Source organism: Perca fluviatilis, chromosome 17 (genome assembly GCF_010015445.1).
Source record: "Perca fluviatilis chromosome 17, GENO_Pfluv_1.0, whole genome shotgun sequence".
In the NCBI taxonomy this organism is placed as follows: Eukaryota; Metazoa; Chordata; class Actinopteri; order Perciformes; family Percidae; genus Perca; species Perca fluviatilis.
In genome coordinates this window covers 4,443,556-4,465,939 of record NC_053128.1, presented here as the reverse complement: position 1 = coordinate 4,465,939, position 22,384 = coordinate 4,443,556, and the positions used below count along the sequence as shown (strand labels likewise).

Genomic DNA, 22,384 nt, shown 5'->3' with positions numbered 1-22,384 from the left:
CGTCATAAAAAAAAAAATTTCTCAATAAAAAAAAAAAATTCCATTCACCTCTTTTTTTTTTTTTTTTTTTTTTTTTTTTTTAAAAAAAAAAAATTTTTTGTTAATTAGCTTTGATAGTGGTAGTGACTATGAATGAAGCAACTGCCACTGCTGTTTACAGTAGTTTTTAGAAACCTAGCGTTAACTGCTCATTTGTCAAATCTTTACTCCAGCTCAACAACATGTATAAATACATTAGAGGCAGCAATTTTTTAGCATCAATTCAAAACCACATGTTAAAACATGCCAACATTATGGGGCAGCTTCAGCCAGCAATCCATTCAAATTCAAAGTTAGTCAAAAGAAAATATGTCAACAGTGTAAGGAAACTGTTTTATTTTGCATTGTATTACATTGTAAGGGTATTTTTTATTTTTCCCATTCCACTTTACAATAAGTATTAGAGTAAGATCAGAATTCAAACTAAAATTCTAGTCATAGTTCTATTATCTTTGTTGTCACTATAATTGCCACTGTTAATTGCCTACCAAGAACCTGGGTGTGTCTGAGGTTTCTCCCTCAAAGGGACTTTTACTCAAAACTCAAGGTTTCTAAAAGGGAGTTTTTCCTCACCACTGTCACACTGAATGCATGCTCTTGGGGGAATTACTGGAATTGTTGGGTCTTTGTAAATTATAGAGTGTGGTCTAGACCTACTCTATCTGTAAAGTGTCTTGAGATAACTCTCAATAAAACTGAATTGAATTTAATCAAATAATACCACAATAAATATGCTACAACCCCATGTTGTGTGAGGTTTAAGCCAATCACACACACAAAACGTTAAGTAGTGAAAGTTAGAATAGCATTTCTGATAAAACCAGGGCAGCAAAAATGAGCTCAATACATTGAGACTGCCAACCAAACTAAACCAAATGTATAATGTTCCAGTTTCAGGCCTATATTATAAAGCACAATGCACTCACTGCATCCTCCTTCCCGTAATTGTACATTGGTCATTCTATGAAAACGTGCCATTTTGCATTATAAATATCTTATTTTCAAAGTACTGTTTTTAAAGTCTTGAAGCACCTATTTAGATCAAGTAGATTCTTACCTCTCAAAAAAAAAAAAAAAAAAATGCTGTGCCACCTTGCAATCTTATTTATTTATTTATAAAAAGAATCAGAGGTATGTGTACTATGTCAACCCTGTTACAAACAAATTCATTTGTATCTGAAAATGTTTTAAAGTCATATTTAGATCAAATGTGATATGTCATGAATGATAACCCCTGCTTTTTACATTAAGAGTGTTTGCAAATGGAAAATGTTATACTGTTTTCCCGATGGGTGAATATACTGATTTACAGTACGCTATGTGATTTCTCAGCATCTTTTAAGAAAAAGTTAAGAAAACAAAGTAATAACACAATTATTTGAGTGGGACATTGTTCCATTTTAACATAAAAATTAGGTTATTTTACATGTGTCTTTTAATAATTTGTATTATATTACAGAATTATAGAAGTAACAGGGTTGACAATAACATCCCCATTTGGAAAACATTTATTTTGGACACAGATTTCAGTGGTTTTAGAATTTAAGATTATGGAAATAAATGATGATACTGCAGATAGTTGTGTTATTCAAAATGTGAATGATTTATTTCATTTATTTGTTTCACAATAAAATCAGTCATTGAACAGGTTTGGCCTTGCAATGTTGGGTGATGTTACTGCTTGTTAAAGTTCGAAGTTTTTTCAAACAAAACTGAGACTAGCTCGCCCGTCCCTCCTCCTCATCCCGTCCCCTCCCTTCCGTGCTTCCGCGCACTAACCCCCCAACCCCAGAATCTCTCTTGTCGGTTATTGGCTGGAACGCTGGAACACTGTTTGTGTAGGTTTCGTGGTGCAGGTTGGCCAGTTTGTTTTTGTTGGCGTGTGTGGACCCTGGGCTGTCTTCAGAGATCGTGTTTTTTTACAGTGTGTTCAGGGGACAGGCAGCATGCGGATAGCAAGGAGAGGTTTGCTGTATGTGACCAAAAATGTTGTAGCCTAAAAAAAGCGTGACATTGCTTAGAGCACCTTTAAAAGGCTAAAAAGCATAAACAAAACCCTAATATGCTATCTGCTGGGCTCTTCAAATGGGACTACTGGGAAATTGCCATGAACAACAGCAGAGCATTAAAAATCTGGCCAGCAAACTCACTAGATTCACTGCAGTCTACTCAACAAGTTCAGACCAGATATCTTTTCTGATTTCCATGTGACGTGTTGTCACATTTTGAGGTGCAGGAATCAATCTGATGATGTCGTCAAACATGTACCGGATACTGTCAGCCAGAAATCAGCCAGCATGGCTCATAAATTTGACTTGGACATATCCTTCATCTTTTGCCATGATGATGAAGAGGCATCCCAACAGATAAAAATCTGCAAAATCAGACATTTTAAGTAAATAATATTAGTGCTCTTGTAATATTCATGTATATTATATAAATAATTATATATTACATAAATAATTCTAGTGTTGAACACACATGTAGCATCCGATGAGAGGATTGACAGTAACAGGGTTGACAAAATCAGCCATTACTAGCCATGTGGGGGACACCATGACAACACATGGTGTGCATTCAAGAGAGGTTAAAATGCTGTTAAATATTTTCATTTAAATCAAATAACTTTTTAATGCATAATTTTATGGCAACTTGGTTGACAAAATGACCTTGTCCCCTTCTGACAGACAGAGCAAAACTGTAAGAAAAGTAATTAAAAGAAAACAACGCTTACTTGTCTTTTCACCATCAACTTCCTGAAAGGCAGTGATATCACTTTCTGGAAATGATGTCACTTTTGGCAAAGTTAATTTTCTCCAAGGGGGGTTTTATCCAAAAGTAACAGGGTTGACGACAACATAGGGACCAATATAAAATGTTGATTTTTGTCATCATTTAAAAAATATTATGAATTAAATTGTTCATAATTCACGAGCAAACACTTGAGGCTTTTTAGAAGTGTATTTATTTTTATGATAGTTTGACTTTTTTTATCCTAAAAAGCCAGTGATACTAGACAAATCTTACCGAGGGACAAGCCCTTTTTACTGCTTCAGCAATATACCTAATACGAAAACTGCTTAAAATTCCTTAAAAAAATAACAAAGGCTGAATTTTTAAAAAGTAAATAATAAATTTTTCACATTACACAACTAAATTATAAAATAATGAAAAAAATATTGTTAATTCAGCTTTACAAGACAATTTTGTTTGAGGGACATGAAATGTCATGTTTTTGTAGAATCCTAGGCCTTCCAAGAAGCTTTGTAATCATCTGCAATGTTCCAGAGGACATGACGTCCACGATTTCCCAAAACAATTTGAAATGTAGACTCGTGAGACCACAGCTCACTTTTCCACTTTGCGTCAGTCCATCTCAGATGACCTCGGGCCAGAGAAGCTGGCGACGTTTCTCGGTGGTGTTGATATATGGCTTTCACTTTGCATGGTAGAGCAGACGCGTAACTATCGGTAAGTAGGGTAAGCGGTGCTTATGGGCCCGGACCAATCAGGGGCCCGCATCACTGGAAGATATTGATTGACAGCCGGGGCTCCCTATTGCATTTTCATTACTCGCGACAATCCCAGCAGTCCCATGTGCAGCCACTGTCCAAGCGGGAGTGAGAACGGGTCTAATTAATTTCCTTGTTTCTGTTATGAAGACGAGACGTGTGTGACTCAAACATCTCACATTGACCAACAAAACGTACAGCGAAAGACCGTCAAAACATTTCAGACCGTCCTGCCAACATGTATACATTGTAACATCAATGTACGCCGTAACGTTTTTTCACTCTAAAGTCACTGAAGTGGCTGCTGTTTCAATACTGTCAGCTCTCTGCAGCGGGCGGGGCTGCTCAGTTCCCTGCGACTGACGCGCGTGTGCGCACACACACACACACACACACACACACACACACACACACACACACACACAAAAACACACACACACACACACACACACACACACACACACACACACACACACACACACACACACACACACACACGATGCAGGAAAAAAAACGCAGATGAGACGACATGATGACCTAAACTGAGGACAACTACGCTCGTTATTGTAAGTGCAATGATAAGTTAAAGTCCAATAAGTACTTTATCAAACTGTATGAATTCATACAGGCCAGGTTAGGAAATTAACTAACAATGTAAAGATCAACAAGCCACTGACAGTGTATATGTTCATATTTGATTAATTCAATAAATTATTACTTTTTGTCTTAAATCCACCAGCCATTTTCATATTATACCAACATTTGCAGCATCCTGAGTCTTTTTGGTTCCTAGGAAATCTCAGTCCAGAGTTATTAATTAATAGTAATAATTATTATTCTCCCCAAAAGAAGTTTCCTTTTTATTTTTAAAGAACTATAAAAAAAAAAAATTCAACTTTTTTTGCAACTTTCACTGTCTTCTGCAACTTCATTGCAACAAAAATACAAAAGACATCGCAACTTTTATCGCAATTTTTGACCAAAGCTCCCGTGAAATCAGGCATTTTGGGCCAAAGAAATCTCAAAAAAAGCCGTCATCACGTGCTGTTTTAGGGGGGCCCACTTGATAATCCTGCATAGGGGCCCTGTGTTGGCTCGTTACGCCACTGCTGGTAGAGTTTTAACTTGCACTTGTAGATGTAGCGACAAACTGTGTTAACTGACAATGGTTTTCAGAACACGTGGTAATATCCTTTATATAATGATGTCGGTTTGTAATGCAGTGCCGCCTGAGGGATCGAAGGTCCCGGGCATTCAATGTTGGTTTCGCCTTGTCACTTACGTGAAGAGATTGCTCCAGATTCTTTGGATCTTTTGATATTATGGAGAGTAGATGATGAAATCCCTAAATTCCTTGCAATTGTACTTTGAGAAACATTGTTCACAAAGTGGTGAAACTTGCCCCATCCTTGCTTGTGAATGACTGAGCCTTTTGGGGATGATCCTTTTATACCCAATCATGACACTCACCTGTTTCCAATTACCCTGTTCACCTGTGGACTGTTCCAAACAGGTGTTTTTTGAACATTCCTTAACTCCTTTTGTTGCCCCTGTCCCAGCTTTTTTGGAACGTGTTGCAGGCATCAAATTCAAAATGAGTGAATATTTCCAAAAAAAAAAAAAATTGATCAGAACATTAAATATCTTGTCTTTGTAGTGTATTCAATTGAATATAGGTTGAAAAGGATTTGCAAACTTCATTGAAATTGAAGTTGTTAGTCTATATCCACAACGTTCCACTTCCGGGATTGCTCCCTTGCCCCCTGGAAATTGTGCCGGATTTCACAATTTTTTGCCGGATATCCAGGTACTACCGCTTTCTTTGTGTTGGAATTTTTTTTGGAATTGGGGTTTGTCAGGCATTAATATAAACTACAATTACGGTCTTGCCAGTTAACATCCATGTCTGTCCAGACTCAGATAATATGTGAAGACTTTGATGCAATTTAATAAAAGATATTGAGTGTATTTGTTGGCAAAACATGGATGCTTCACACATTTTCAATTTGACAGCACAGAAGATCCATACAATCACCACAGTTTCAAGGTAGGTACCCAAGATTAGTGTCAACACTTCAGTATATGACCAAATGTCTCCCCAGTTGAATAATTGAGGAAAAAAGGTGTGTTTGCAGAGCATTATGATGTCAAAGTGAAATTTACCTCTGACTTTTTGGATATAAAAAGTCCTCACTTTCATCATTTTGTTCTATTATACATTGGTGTTAAATATTGTAATAATTAGAGTAGGAATTCTTAAGTTATGGCCAAAAATGTGTTTTGTCACAGGAACTTTGACCTCCAAAATCTCTAAGTGAATGTTTGTGCTAAATGGGAAGAGATTCCCTCAAGGCATTCCTGAGCATAGGTGTCAAAAGTATTCACATTCATTTCTCAAGTAGAAGTATAGATACTAGGGTTTGAAAAGACTTCTGTAGAAGTTGAAGTATTAACTCAAGCTTTTTACTCAAGTAAAAGTGTAAAAGTACTGGTTTCAAATCAACTTAAAGTATAAAAGTAAAAGTAATGTAAGGGGGAAAAAATTAAGGACAAAAGTTTAGCCCCCACAGGGGCCTTTAGTGCACTACCCCACCTCCACAAAAAAAGGAGCACCCAATTGTATTTGTCTGTTCTGTATGTTCAAAAATATAAAACAATAAAAAGTTGATTTAAAAAAAAGGAGCACAAGGTGACATTAAATATTAAACATTGTGTATTGCTAAGGCCACAGGGTCAAAATTAAATAATTTATTAAAAATGTAATAACAACTTGTAACAATAATTTATTTCAGGCTGAGTCTGTGTTTTTCAGACAACAGCAGCTACAGTCTGGTGTTAGAATCCTCTCCAGTGAAATACAGACACACTTTTACACCGTTTAGCTCTCAGCATTTTACCCGTGTTTACTCCAGCTGCGAGCTAACGCTAGGCTAACGTTACCTGCTGCCGAGTGTAGTGGTAATTATTAGTGTCCCATGCGGCGATGTTTCAGTTCCCTCTAACGTCTGTTTTCGGAGCATCAGAGAGAAGAGAAGCGGAGGCATTTAAGTGGCACCTAAATAAGGCACCGAAATCTGGGTTGCTATTCGGTCCGGTAGATAACGGTCGTTAAGACACCGGTGCCGTATTAGCACCGGGTCTGTGCAGGTGCGATGGATCGCGTACAAACCAATCGGGTGTTGGAATGGTATATGTTTTATACTTCTCATCCAACCACAATCAAATTCACTCTATCCGGATGGCGCGATTTATCTGGATAGAGTTTTTTTTTTGTGCGTTTTTTTGAACGATGACAAGCCAGAATGAAAACAAGCCGAACTGAAATAGGAGTAACGAGGCTATTTTTAAAATGTAAGGAGTAGAAAGTACAGATAATTGTGTGAAAATGTAAGGAGTAGAAAAAAAAGTCTGTTGTAAAATAATTTCTCCAGTAAAGTATAGATACCCCAAATTTCTACTTAAGTAAGGTAACAAAGTATTTGTACTTTGTTACTTGACACCTCTGTTCCTGAGATATCACGAGAATGGGACATACGGACGAAGGGAGGGACTTAAAAAAACATAGCGCCCCTGGCCACGGTTGTTGCCAGTGCAAAGCATAAAAAGGAAAACCTTTGTGAAATACTCATCTGTGCTGTGTTTGTGGATGTTCAAGAACCAGACAATCATACTATTACTGTAACACACATGCATGTTTATTGCACATCAAACCAGTGGACGTATGCTGGAGAACGACAAAAACGTGATGATAACAAGATGTCTGGACATTCTATAGTCCCTCCCCCAGCATGCTAAATTAAAAACATGAAAGCAACAGCAAACAAAGCCCATTAAAAAACAACAGTGGTGAGAAATATACACACACACACACACACACACACACACACACACACACACACACACACACACACACACACACACACACACACACACACACACACACACACACACACACACACACAATTTGCATGCTATGTGGTGTGCTTCGGTCCGTGATTATACAAGAAAAATAGTCTGAACTCTTAACTCCACTGACAAGCTTTTTCTGGAGCTTTCAACTGCCTACATAAGTGGATGGAGTTTGCTCACTTGTCATCCATGTTTGGAAACTCCATCAGCTGATACGGTAAAATTAAATTAAATTTGGCCTATGAGGTAAGATTAATAACCACTATAACCAAGGTCAATAAATACTAACGCTTAAACATCCAATTAGTTCTAAACAAGACCAAATCTAAAGCATTGCTGCAATGTTCATTACGCTCAAAAAAACAAATAGAGCAACCAACATATGACGACTTTGCTGTTGTGACAGCCACATCAGTAGTAGAGCTAAACTTATAAATTTAGTCCCGAGGGTGGCGGTAGAGGAAAGTAGAATGTAGCAAATGTATTGTCATTCTGACAGTTCGATTTAAAACTATAGGAGAATATTGTTGGCCTGATGGTGGCTCTAGACAAATTGTCAGGGGGTCACAAAAACATTCAGCATCATCCTCTGGGAACCAATGATATCCATGCCAGTTGTGATGAACTACTATATAGCTTCTATTATTAGCATGTTGTCATGTTGTGAAATCCCAATTGGGATTCCCTTTGAAAGCATTGCAACATTACACACAGCTGTGACTCCCACTTATTGCACTGCCACTGGTGAGGTAAACCATCCAAATGAAGACTTTCCATCATCCATAGTTGGTTATGCATGATTAAACATAAGTCATGCACTTGTAGATGTAGTGACGAATTGTGTTAACAGACAATGGTTTTCTGAAATGTTCCTGAGCCCGTGTGGTAATATCCTTTACACACACTCGCACAAAGACACACAATTTGCATGCTATGTGGTGTGCTTCGGTCCTTGTCAGACAGGCTGTTTATACAAGAAAAATAGTGTTCAATAATTTGACAAAAATAATATTAACTCTTAACTCCACTGACAAGCTTTTTCTGGAGTTTTTCAACTGCCTACATAAGTGGATGGAGTTTGCTCACTTGTCATCCATGTTTGGAAACTCCGGCTGATAAGAATGGTAAAATTAAATGAAAAGCTCTGGAGAGAGAATGAATTTGGGCCATGAGGTAAGATTAATAACTACTATAACCATGGTCAAGAAAGACTTAAACATCCAATTAGTTCTAAACAAGACCAAATCTAAAGCATTGTTGGCCTGATGGTGGCTCTAGACAAATTGTCAGGGGGTCACAAAAACATTCAGCATCATCCTCTGGGAACTAATGATATCCATGCCAGTTGTGATCTTAGATTCACTGACCTACTGTACAGCTTCTATTATTAGCATGTTGTGAAATCCCAATTGGGGTTCCCTTTGAAAGCATTGCAACATTACACACAGCTGTGACTCACAGTTATCTCAGTGCCACTGGTGAGGTAAATCATCCAAATGAAGACTTTCCATCATCCACTTAGGCATAACTAAACAGTCATACAAGCCTCCACTTTTTTTACAAGTTCATGACTAATTTCTTTGACTTTGATGAATGTGACCTGTTTCCCAGAACATCATTAGCTCATCACATATCACAGCAAACTGTATCACTTTATTTTAAACTCTCTGTTGTCACACTTATTGCAAGGACATTACACAAATTACATGTCAACAGTGTTGGGCAAGTTACTCAGGAAACGTAATATGTTACTCTTTACTAATTACTCCTTAAAAAGTTCAAAAATATGAATTTATCAAAAGTAATTAGTTACGTTACTCGTTTAATTACTATATTACACACCCTCAAAAAACACAAAACAAACGCACAACCTGCCAGCTACTTTATAACTCAGTCTACCTTACAATAATTAACCTTACAGGAGGAGTCAACAACTAGCCAAACTGCATAACTGCCAACATTCAAACACATCAAACCATATCCTATCCTGCAATATCAGTGACCTGCCCTGGCCCTGATCTGCTGCGTGCTAAATTACGACAAGCGTACACGCCACGTTATCATATAAGAAAGCCTACCTGGGACAAAGAACAAATCACATTGGGGTAATGCCGTAATGAGATACTTGGATTAGTAACTGTAATGTAATTACCATTTTGGAAATTGCAATCCCTTACAATACTCGGTACCATGGAGAGTAATAATATTACAGTAATTGGTTACTGAGTATTGTGTTACTGGCCAACACTGCATGTCAAGTAGGTCTACTTTTGTGGGGACAGTTTGAAATTCTTTTCAGCAGCTGGTGGTTGCTCAAACTTTACCTTGTCCTTTTGGCCTCATAAACTAGTTAGCCTGACTTCACCCTACATGTTTTTGAGTTGAGTAGTTAAACTTAGCCTATTACATAGTCACAGAGATTATTCAAATAAGCAGACAGGACACATCTGGACAACTTCCACACAGTAATAATGTCACGTAGCTGTTGAGTGCTAAGAATAAGTGATTCCCACGTTAGTTTCCTCAACAAAGTTACAACTCACTGTTACTTTGTACTATAATTCTATAATTCTACTATCAAAAACTATTTTAACACATTTCCAGTATTGCCACATTTATTGCAAGTTCTTTAGGCTGACTTCACTTTGTAATCATCTTATAAACCAGTTTGTGGCTTGACCTTATGATTAATGGAGATGTACTGTGGTGTAACTACTCTTACAGGAAGTACATTTCTATTATGTTCCTCCACAAACATTTTAGAAATTCAGATTCAACTATGAACCAATCAGCTATAGCACCATCAAGTTGTTCTTGACGATGACGAAGCATGATACACTGTACACTGTAGTAGTCATTATGCTGGTAAAATGGTGAGGTTATGATTCATGTTCTGCATCTGAAATTTTAAACAGAAACTTCCAAGCTTCCCATTTCCCTTCCCATTCTAAGAGGTTTACAGTAAAGCAACGTTCACAACATAAAAGTCCAGAATTTGGATTCCATTTTAGTTGAAAGCCCTTTTCAGCAGATGATGAATGTATTTGTATTTCTGCTTTTCGAGAATTAATGATGAAATAGAAAACACAGCTTTGCTGTAACTGTTGGAGATTGTGGAGGCAGCAAGCTGATATAATTCATCACTGCTAGGCCTACACTATCCTGCAAAGGATAATTCTGGTTTATAATTCTGGTAATTGTACTCACCACTTTAATTACTGAGATCTGGAAACATGACAGCATTACTAAATGTCTACATGTCTGAACTAGTCACAGCCTCTCCCCCCATCAATGCACTCATAGCCTCGCATTGCCAGACCTACGTAAAGTGTGATTTATGGTTGTGCGGAGGCTCCACACCAAACCCGGCGCCACAAGGGGACAAAAGGGGACTTTGCCCCCTCAGTTGTATTTTCTGCCCCCTTAGTTCAACATCGTCCATAAAACGTGCAAACACAATTACTATCACTAGGTCTCCATGGCGTCTTTATAGCAGGGGGCTTTCAACTACTACCAATGTAATCCCATCTGCGGCAATATTTGACACAGAGAGTGAGCGCTCCATCCGTCCTCTCACTTCATTCATAGCCTATGTCTATGACTTTAACCCCCTTATTTAAAGCCGCTGTGCTGCGCACAAACCACGGCTGCGTAGCCTAGCAACGCAATCTGATTACATGTCTTTTGACAAGGCGGCTGCATTATCAGAAGCTAGAGCAAGCCAGATTTGGATGGAGAATCGGATCGGAGAGAGATCAATGACCCGCCCAGCTACCCGTATCATCGCAGCGCAGCCGCCCTCAGATGCTGACGGGACAGGTGCTTACAGTTACAGTCTAGTGATAAGACATTTCTACGTTTCTACTGCACTAGCTAAACTAATTATAAATAATTTTTTTATTTTTTTTATTTGATGTTTATTTGGCAGGGACAAATGCATAGAACATTGCTTTATACAAAGCTTTATAAAGAATACAAAGTAGATGCCATGCATACAGGTTTGTAGCCATGACTAATTTGCAACCCCTGTCCCTGGTTAGGCTTTTAAAATAAAAAAATTGATTCTCTAGTGTCGGCTCAACCATTACCGGACGGAAACATCTACAATTAGGAACACACCCTGAGAGAGCGCAGTCACAGCTGTGTGTGTGTGTGATGAAAGTATGAAAGCTTAAAGCTCATAAACTGACTTTTAAATACTTAACTGCTTCAAGAAATGCCATATTTTTGAGTGCTGATGCTGTTGCGGCAGCGGGTAAAGCCTGGGTAAATTAGTTTAGTTTAGTAAATTAATTAGCCTTCTTTATGAACCCCCGCAATTTTTACCTGGCGCCGAGCCTGATCCACGCAGAGCTTTCGCCGTAGCCTACGTAAGTGGCCTGAAGTTTGTATTTGTGCGCGTCGATCTCAGCAGGGCCGGCGTGCGTGCGTGTGTGTGGGTGGGTGTGGGTAGAGCGAGGGAGAGAGTGACGGCGATTAGCTTCGGAGCGAGTAGCGACTCCAGAGCTTTCTGACCACGGTGGGAAATCTGTAGCAGGAAAAGTTAACCCCCTCCTTGATTTCATGTTTATGGAGAAGGAGAACCAGGAAATGAGTAGGGGGACACGTAGTCTCGCTTTCCATGTCTCTACGTACATAGCCATGGCGTAGATTTAACGCAGTAGCATAAATCATGCTTAACGTCTGGCTACACCACAGATACATTCTGGTATAGGAATTTGTCGATGGTAAATAGCTCAATATAATGTTTTCAAATGAGCCTTTTTCCCATTTGAAAAGCAACAGTTTTGGACATTCAATTTTCAGCATAGGAACCTAGGTCAACGAGGGTCGGGTTTCCGGTACAGACAGACCAACGGGAACATTTTAACAGTTTTCGCCATCTTATTCATCACTAAATTCACTTCTGACAATGTTTTAGGCGAGAAATGAACAGTTAAGATTTCAAATATAGTAAATTGATGCTGAATTGACAATTTGGTTAAAAGTTATCGGAGGTGAGAAGCTCCATGAAGTGAGGCGACAGTCGGCAGGCGCCTGCCTCGGCCGCTAGCTCGTCGCTCGGCCAATCACGCTCGGAGACCTCGCTGTAAGCTGGAGGTCTCTCAGACCGCTCTCGTAAATAAGAGGCTTTTATTTAAGTTTGTTTAAATATCACAACACATGTCCATCATAAGATTACGGGAACCTGTGGTTAACTGTCTTTTCGGAGTTAAACTCCACAAGCGTGCCCTGCGGGCTTGACAACCTCGCTGACCGGGCCGTCTCACACACACACACACACACACACACACACACACACACACACACACACACACACACACACACACACACACACACACACACACACACACACACACACACACACACACACACACACACACACACACACACCGCAGCAGGCAGAGGCGGGGGCGAGAGAGATACCTTTTCTCTTCGGAGACTTGTTTAAATTATGACAAATATATATATATATATATATATATATACATTAGATGTAGTATTTAGTTCATACTTTTTTTGGTGTATTTGTTTTCTGATTTGAACGCTATAAAGACCGTTGCCGTGCTTGCATCATAGTCCCTATGGCCACTTGGCCAGTGCGAATGCAAATGGAAAAACCTGTTTTGGGGGAGAGTAGTCAGTAGATCTGCTTAGAAGTGGACTTTTCCTAAAACTACGTTCCTGTAACTACTTGGTCGGAAAGCGGTTTTGATCATAACTGAAACAAATGATGGTTGTAATAATTTGGAATTGTTCTTGTAATGCCACGTGACTGCTTTGTGGTAAAAACACATTCAGAAGAATTGAGTTTTAGTTTTTACACAAAAACACCCACACTGCACAGTTGACAAAATGAGGGAGTGTAGCTTTATATGCAGTCTCATTAAACGCACCCACACATTACTGGAATAAGAGGTCTATAACTCGTTGGCTGCAATCTCCTCAGTCATCTGTATTTATAGAAACATTCCCAACAGACAGGTTTGCATAAATGTTTTAGATAGCCACGGATCAAAATACCTCAACTAAAAGTGTGTGTGTGTGTGTGTGTGTGTGTGTGTGTGTGTGTGTGTGTGTGTGTGTGTGTGTGTGTGTGTGTGTGTGTGTGTGTGTGTGTGTGTGTGTGTGTGTGTGTGTGCGCGTGCATGTGCGTCTCCTGTTGTTTGGTCCATTAGCTCAGCAGTTCAAGGTAGGTGACAGGGACTTTGCCCTTTTGGTTCCCTCGTTCTCCAATCAACCAATCAGGGTCCATTCCTGGCACGGTGTATACAGTAATGAGCTGGAGAAACAAAACAACAAAGGTGGACATTTAAGGTGGAATTTATTAAAAAAATTTAATAAATAATAATAATAATAATATTAATAATAATACTGATGTTTCTAAGGCAAACAGAAAGCAATACATTGCATGACATTGTCATGTGGTGACGTTTGCATCATCTCCGTGTCCAGAATCGCTCTGCCTGCTCTGCTCTGCTAGTGCTGCCTGTCAGCTTTTGGTCTGCTCACCTCAGGAAGAACAGCACCCGCAATGCAGGAGCTAATGAGGATCCTAAAGAAACTCAACTAAACTAAACTAAACATGCTGTCAGCTGCCAGAGTTTTCGGACATAAAATACACACTGGCTTCTCGGAGCATTCACTGTGAACCGGTGAGCAAGAAGCTTCTTTTTTTTTTTTTTTTGGTTAATTACTGACAGTTGAGCATGCTATCTTGTTTGTTTTGGAGTGTTACTCATGCAAGCTTTATAAGTCTGTGTCAAATTTGTTTAAGTGGCATTTGGCTGAACTTTCCATGCCCTTTAAATCGTTGTACTCTCAAAATAGAATAATTAAAAGGTATTGTGGAGGATTTTCCCGAATTTTAGAAAAGAACCGCCCTCTGTACTTTTTGAAAAAATGCACATGCTCAACACTCTACCTGCTCCCGAGAGGGAACGCCTATTAAACGTGTGCACAAGAGTGCACTGTTTACAAGTTGCTGTCGGCATGGCTCATACAAGCCTACTTTCCAAAAGAAGATTTGCACTTTTTCACAAATTGAGATGTTTACCGTGTGTGCGCGGTGCGTGACTTGTGCCAGGGCTAGCATCGCTAATCATAGCTTAGCTACATCAACTTTTAGTAGCAGTGATTTTAAAAGGATTTCTCCAAATAGCATGCCAAACTTTACCTGTCGAGTAGAAACTTCGCGACTGAGGCATCAGTGGGAAGTAGTGATGACGAACTGACCGAAGAGCCGGTTATTAACCCGATTCGTGTCACTGAGCCGGGAGAATCGAGTGCCATACGTCAATGAACCGACTCACTCCTGTTTTTTACCTCATTAGCGCCTCCACTGGAGTGGTGGTAGAATCAATCAGGAAATGGGCTACCTCGAGCAGCACGATTCATTGGACCGAAAGAGTTGTTAAGAGAGTAGAGACCGTGCACCCGGCTACTGCCGAGAGTCTGCACTGCCGAGAGTCGAGACCGAATGTAACCGTTAACAACCGCTCGAGTATATAAGCAAACGGTTTGTCTAACGGTTCTCGGCAAGTTTGAGTTATTAACCAAGCCTTGTTTCGGATGCATCTTAGGTGATTGTGTTCGGAAATTCACACATTATTGATTGGGAAGTGCATCACATACAAATACACATGTTATCTTAGTTATGTTAAGTTAAATGTTAGAGAAGTGAATGTTACAGGCTGTCACGAGCAGACCGGGCGGGCACCCGGCTACTGCCGAGACCGGGAGTAGCCGGATGCTTTGTATAGCACATTTCAGCAACAGGGCAATTCAAAGTGCTTTACATAAAACATTAAAGAGCAGTTAGAAGACAATTAAAAACAATTTAAAAACATTAATAAACAAATTAAAAACATTAAAAGACAAGAATAAAATTGATAGTGCAGTATAAGAATAAAAGTTACAGTGCAGTATAAGAAATTAAAGTTAATAGAATCGATTATTTAAAGAAAAGCAACATCAAAAATATAGGTATTTAGCTTAGATTTAAAAGAACTGAGAGTTGAAGTGGACCTACAGGTTTCTGGGAGTTTGTTCCAAATATGTGGAGCATAAAAACTGAACGCTGCTTCCCCCTGTTTAGTTCTGACTCTGGGGACAACAAGTAGACCTGTCCCAGACGACCTGAGAGGTCTGGGTGGGTCATAATGTAGTAACAGATCAGAAATGTATTTTGGCCCTAAACCGTTTAGTGATTTATAAACCAGTAAAAGTATTTTGAAATCAATTCTTTGAGGCACTGGAAGCCAGTGTAGAGACTTCAGTACTGGAGTGATGTGATCCACTTTCTTGGTCTTAGTGAGGACTCGAGCAGCAGCGTTCTGAATCAGCTGCAGCTGTCTGATTGATTTTTTGGGGAGACCTGTAAAGACACCGTTACAGTAGTCAGGTCTACTGAAGATAAAAGCATGGACAAGTTTTTCCAGATCCTGCTGAGACATAAGTCCTTTAACCCTTGATATATTTTTAAGGTGATAATAGGCTGATTTTTTTATTATGTTAATGTGGCTTTTAAAATTCAGGTCTGAGTCCATGACTACACCAAGATTTCTGGCTTTGTCTGTTGTTTTTAACATTGTCGTTTGAAGCTGAGCGCTGACTTTCAATCGTTCCTCTTTTGCTCCAAAAACAACCACCTCCGTTTTTTCTTCATTTAATTTAAGAAAGTTCTGGCACATCCAATCATTGATCTGTTGAATGCACATATTTAATTGTTGTATTGGGCTATAGTTCCCTGGCGATAAGGTTATGTAAATTTGTGTAGGAGATAATATCTTGCAGGGGCGGAGACAGACAGTTGTAAACATTCGAGGATCATCCCAAATCTAGAAGTGCATGAAGCTGGCCCCCCATGTCATCCAAAAATTATTAAAAACACTCGTTTGTCATTCGTTTGTGCCGGTTTGTGCCGTAAAAATTATCGCGTGTGCTGTTAAGGGTTTTAAGTAATTAAACTTTACATTTTCTGGACAGTGACGTCACCCAGCCCCCCATTAAAGCGTAACTCGCGCCAAAAATGTCTAAATCTCCCCAAAAACGGTCTCAGTCATTTGTGCTACGTTTGTGCTGATTTGTGCCGTTAAAAGAAACATTTGTGCTACTTCGGTTTTTAAGTTATCAGGCTTTATTTGTTACACGGCTACAATTTGCGCTGCGAAGGCTTCTGACATCACTCCCATGAACGGGACATTCTAAAATGCTTAACGTGAAAGCGCTTAAAGTGATGGTTCGGAGTAATTTCACCCTAGGGTCCTTTGCATCACGACCTCGAGCCAAACACCCCTCCAGAAGCTTTTTTTCACCTGGGTCGAACATTGGGAGAGTTAGCGTTATCAGCTGAATAGCTTAGTGCAGGGGCTAATGGATCCAAGAGTGTATCTCAGTGTTTCTCAACGGGGGCGGTACCGCCCCCCCAGGGGGCATTCAGAAGATGATGGGGGGCGTTGGAAGCAATATTTTGGAAAGGGGGGCGTTGAGGTGCCCTTGGGGGGCGTTTGTTTGAAAGCTAGTTTAAACCAAAGATTCACAATAACAATACATGTTTACACTTTAAACTACTTGCAAAAAACAGTGATCTTCTGCAACATTAAAAGCTGCCAGTTTACAGCACTGCAACTGGACGAGACGGTGGATCATAACTCTTCTTCTCTCTGTGCTTCTGTCAGCTTTGTTTGGCGCAGCTCCGTGCTGCCTTCATGGAAACGGGACGTCAGAGCATCGTCTTAAATGAGCTCTGTACTTCAGCGTGAAGCTGCGTTCAGAAAAAAAAGCAATCGCCGCAGGGTGGTGCGACGTCCTGTTGTGTTCTTTAACCCCCCAATGTAGCACAAGTAGACTTTATATTTCACAGTAACAGTTTTTCATCAGATCTTTTATAGAACACAACGTTTCCTACGGTACCTGAAGGCAGCTTCATTTCACGGAGAAAGAGAGAAAGAAAAGAGACGTGCGAGAGATATCGACTGTGCGTTGTTGTTTGGCAAACAGTCAGCTGTTCCCCAAAGCTCCCGTCCAGTTCAGAGCTTGTGTTTGGGGTTTTAAAACTTTCTTATGGAAGCGATAGAGGCAGTGATGTCACTGTTTACTGTACGGGACTCTCACACCTCCTCAAAACACAGCGACGTGGGGTTGCGTTTCTCCAAACGTTTTTTTGTTATTTACTCGCAAAACAGGCGATAGCAAACACATACTCTTCTAACCTATACTCTTCTAACCTAGACTCTTCTAACCTAGACTCTTCTAACCTAGACTCTTCTAACCTAGACTCTTCTAACATATACTCTTCTAACATATACTCTTCTAACCTAGACTCTTCTAACCTAGACTCTTCTAACCTAGACTCTTCTAACCTAGACTCTTCTAACCTAGACTGTTCTAACATATAGTCTTCTAACATATACTCTTCTAACCTAGACTCTTCTAACCTAGACTATTCTAACATATACTCTTCTAACCTAGACTCTTCTAACCTAGACTCTTCTAACCTAGACTCTTCTAACCTAGACTCTTCTAACCTAGACTGTTCTAACATATACTCTTCTAACCTAGACTCTTCTAACCTAGACTCTTCTAACCTAGACTGTTCTAACATATACTCTTCTAACCTAGACTCTTCTAACCTAGACTCTTCTAACCTAGACTATTCTAACATATACTCTTCTAACCTAGACTCTTCTAACCTAGACTATTCTAACCTAGGCTATTCTAACATATACTCTTCTAACCTAGACTCTTCTAACCTAGACTCTTCTTAGCATCAAAAAAGGGCTCTCACTAACTTTCAAAGGTTGTAAACTTATTTCCATTCGGCAGTAGGTGTCGTTCTTCAAGTCGTTTGTCATCACCAAAATACTTTTCTGTGTGTGTGTGTGTGTGTGTGTGTGTGTGTGTGTGTGTGTGTGTGTGTGTGTGTAATCCTGCTTTTACCCCTTGATAAGTGCCAGCTTGTTTTCCGTTGGAACCATTCGATTATAGATTTAGATTTGAATGAAAAATAGATTTGAATGTTAAATTGCTAGCTGTTTCTGATTGGCTACTGTTAGTGTTTGTTGTAATAATAATAATAATATTTTTTTTAAATCTCCTTTCATGACACCTAAGGTCACTTCACAAACAAAAAAGGACATTCAAATTATAGTCATCTTCTAAAGGTGCTGAGGTTCACACCAGGGACATGCAGCAGGCCTTTTGATAATACCTAATTATAGTTTGAATGTTACATATCTAGTCGTTCTGATTGGCTGTTATTTAATTTGACTGTCAAATGGTTGCATTTTTTTTTTTTAAACCTGTAAATATATATAAATTCTATTCACATGGCTTTTTTGATACCTGGGAAACTAATACATGTATTGTTTGTCATTCAATGATTAGATTTTTTGATTATTTTTGATAACAATAGTAACAACAATAATAGGCCTATATTAGGGCGTAATCATTAATATTCGGGGGAATTAGCCTACATAATATTTGATGGGGGGTGTTAGGGACCTGGATAGTGGATAGGGGGGCGCTGGCACAAAAAAGGTTGAGAACCACTGGTGTATCTTATACATTACCCCACTAATAATGCCCGAAATGATACCAAACTTCTACACTAGTACAAATAGGTTATGTACTCATCAAACGATGGATTGGAAAGTTTGTAAGTACACCAGAAGTTTATTTAAATAACACTTGCCTGCTGGCTTCTGCTCTCTGCTGCTACTGCTACCGGCAGTAAGACGAGTGCTTAGGGCCGTCTACAAATTACAACACTGAAAAGAGATACAACAAAAATATCTATTAATTTAACTTATTTTTTAAAAGTAAGTGCTGTAGTATAACTAGCACAAGACAAGTTATAATTGAGGTAAGTTTGGAGACACTATCTTATTTAATTATTAAATTAATAGATATTTTTGTTATATTTCTTTTCGGTGTTGTAATTTGTAGACGTCCCTGATATTGCTCATAACCACTGAAAACTGTCAAAAAATCTAATCCAAAGTCCAATTATTATGGACGTTATGTGACATTAAGCGTTTCTGCTTCACATTTTCAGCAGCAGCGGAGCGGCTGTGGGTTGACTCTCCACGGTTCTCATGGGCTTTATAAGTCCTAACATGAGAAAGCTTAATATGTTTTAATATACCTAAACAACGATCAGTCATCACAAAATATCTCTCTCATATTGCTCCTCATAACCACTGAAAACTGTCAAAAAATTTAACCCAAAGTCCAATTATTATGGACGTTATCTGACATATAAGCGTTTCTGCTTCATTAAGGCTATCGTAGGAAAAAGCTTAACGTAAAAAAGCTTAACGTGGTTTAATGTACCTAAACAACGATCAATCATCACCAAATTTCTCTCTCATATTGCTTGAAATTTGGTGATGATTGAGCGTTGTTTAGGTACATTAAACCACATTAAGCTTTTGCCTCGCCATAAGCACCAATGAAGAAGAAAACGTTAACGTGAGATAACTTATACTATACTATAATCGTTGGAGTTCAATGTCTTCGTAAATTGAAAGCTCGTGCCCGTTGCTCCTATTTAGCATAAGTACACGCCCCGTTAATTGAGGCAACATTTTTTATTTCAAAACATAGAACATACTCTTGGCGTATAAATAGCGTGCTCAATAACTTATTATTGGATGGCAGGGTTCCCCATTAACATAACTGATGTGAATTGAAGGCAAAGCAAGGCAAGTTTATTTATATAGGTCTAACACATTTCATACACAATGGCAATTCAAAGTGCTTTACAAATGAGCAGTAGTGTGTATTTATTAAAACAAACGTATAATTATGTGTAAAATAATGAAAATAATTAGTTACAAAATGGAGAGAAATGTTAAATTTTAAATTAGAATGGACGAAAATGATATAGCTATTTGTTTTGCGCAAACATGTCAGCTCTAAATTGTGCGTAAGAGTGCTCTTGAGTGTGCGTAGATTCTGTTCTTACCTAAGAACAAATCCCAAATAAGCAAGGAGCAAACCCAGACGGTGTACTTAAGGAAAATGAAAATTGAGCGGAAGTATGTAAGAGGTTTAAGAACACATTTGTTCTTAAAGGTCCCATGGCATGACAATTTCACTTTATGAGGTTTTTTAACATTAATATGAGTTCCCCCAGCCTGCCTATGGTCCCCCAGTGGCTAGAAATGGTGATAGGTGTAAACCGAGCCCTGGGTATCCTGCTCTGCCTTTGAGAAAATGAAAGCTCAGATGGGCCGATCTGGAATCTTCTCCTTATGAGGTCATAAGGAGCAAGGTTACCTCCCCTTTCTCTGCTTTGACCGCCCAGAGAATTTGGCCTGCCCATGAGAGAGAGACATCATGGCTTTCAAACGAGCAAAGTGGCAGTTGGTCAAGGTCCCCCTCTCTCCTCCTCAATAGCTACAGACACAGAAATGGCACATCCTAAGGAAAGCTCATTGTGGAACTGGCTCTAGTGGCTGTAATTCTGCACCAAGGCTGAATTTCGGGAAAAAGACTTCAGATACATTATTAGGGGACCAATAAGGCCTATATAAAAACATTCAAAGAGCACCATGTCATAGGACCTTTAAGAATGTTATGTTGTGATGATATGTTAGTGTGTGGGGTGACTCAGAATACCTTACTGTACCTCATCAGCCAAAAGTGAAAGCTCGCTGGCATCATGTGCGTCATAGTCATACAGGACCTTGGCCTTTCTGGATCCTGTGACAGGGAAATGTGTCTGCTCCATATCCAGCTTGCTGGGCTTTTGGCTAGACGAAGATGAGACTGTGGCCACAGGAGATGATGGACCAGACAGGAAAGCAGAGGAGAGGTGGTCTGGGTCGGGGCAGACAGCAGCTGTAGGGTGGGGTGTGCTCACGGAATTAGCACATCTGCGTGAACATTGAAGGACAAATTAAGGAGTTGAGTTGTTGTTGAAGTGGATTTCCAACGAAACAGTGGTCACATCCAGATGTGTGTAATAATAGTGTTCCAGGTCAACAAACATGGTAAAAGATTATTTTTTGCTTCTTTTGGCAGTGGTGCTGGCGTCTAACATCTTCCTCCTAGCCAAGTAAAAACAGATTTGGAAGCCTTACTCTCTGGTGTTTATCATTTGCTCATACTAAAACAGTCAAATGTATTGGTATAATTAGGAAAGTAACCTTCCCCTTTGTTAGCCTTGCAACCTGTTTTGCACCTCATTTGCTCATTTATTTCAGAAACAGAAATAAAGTTGTTATTGATGGTGTGGATTATTTGTTAAAGGAACACGCCGACTTGTTGGGAATTTAGCTTATTCACCGTAACCCCCAGAGTAAGACAAGTCCATACATACCCTTCTCATCTCCGTGTGTGCTGTAAGGCTGTGTGACGGCTCCCAGCATTAGCCCAGCCGCACAGATCCTGCAGGTAACTGGTTCCAACTAGCCTACTGCTCGGACCAGAAAGTGACAAAATAACACCAACATGTTCCTGTTTACATGTTGTGATTTAGAGTACAGCGTTGGCAAAAAACAATAAGATGAGACACAGTCATCTTCTATCCATAAATAAATAAAAAACCCGGAACTATATTCTCAGACAGGCTTGCTGCGAGCATATCACTCCGCCCAAGTACTATATTCTTCCGCCTGAGAATATAGTTCCCGGTTTGTTTACGGTTAGACGATGGCTGTGTCTCATGTTACGTTGTTTTTTGTACACGCTGTGACTCTACAAATCACAACATGTAAATAGGAACATGTTGGCGTTATTTTGTCACTTATTCGGAGCAGTAGGATTACTGGAACCATTCACCTGCCTGTTCTGTGCTGGGCTGATGCCGCTGGAGCCGTCAGACAGCTTTACAGCACGCACGGAGATGAGAAGGGTATGTATGGACTTGTCTTACTCTGTGGGTTACGGTGAATAAGCTAAATTCCCAATAAGTC

The 22,384-nt window shown here is 39.4% G+C and overlaps 1 protein-coding gene across 7 annotated transcripts in view; it reads right to left on the bottom strand.

The window, feature by feature from the left end:
• Positions 1 to 13,396: 13,396 nt before the first annotated feature.
• sh3glb2b (SH3-domain GRB2-like endophilin B2b) overlaps positions 13,397 to 22,384 on the bottom strand; it is a 48,035-nt gene continuing 39,047 nt past the window's right edge. For 6 of the 7 annotated variants that reach the window (XM_039778880.1, XM_039778881.1, XM_039778885.1 and 3 more), the window contains 2 exons: positions 21,097 to 21,343; positions 13,397 to 13,743 (listed from right to left, as the gene is read on the bottom strand). In XM_039778880.1, the coding sequence (XP_039634814.1) occupies positions 13,636 to 13,743; positions 21,097 to 21,343 (355 nt within the window). In that variant the 3' untranslated portion in view covers positions 13,397 to 13,635. Of the gene's footprint in view, positions 13,744 to 21,086; positions 21,344 to 22,384 lie in introns of all 7 variants that reach the window. The other variant, XM_039778884.1, reaches the window with a different exon arrangement.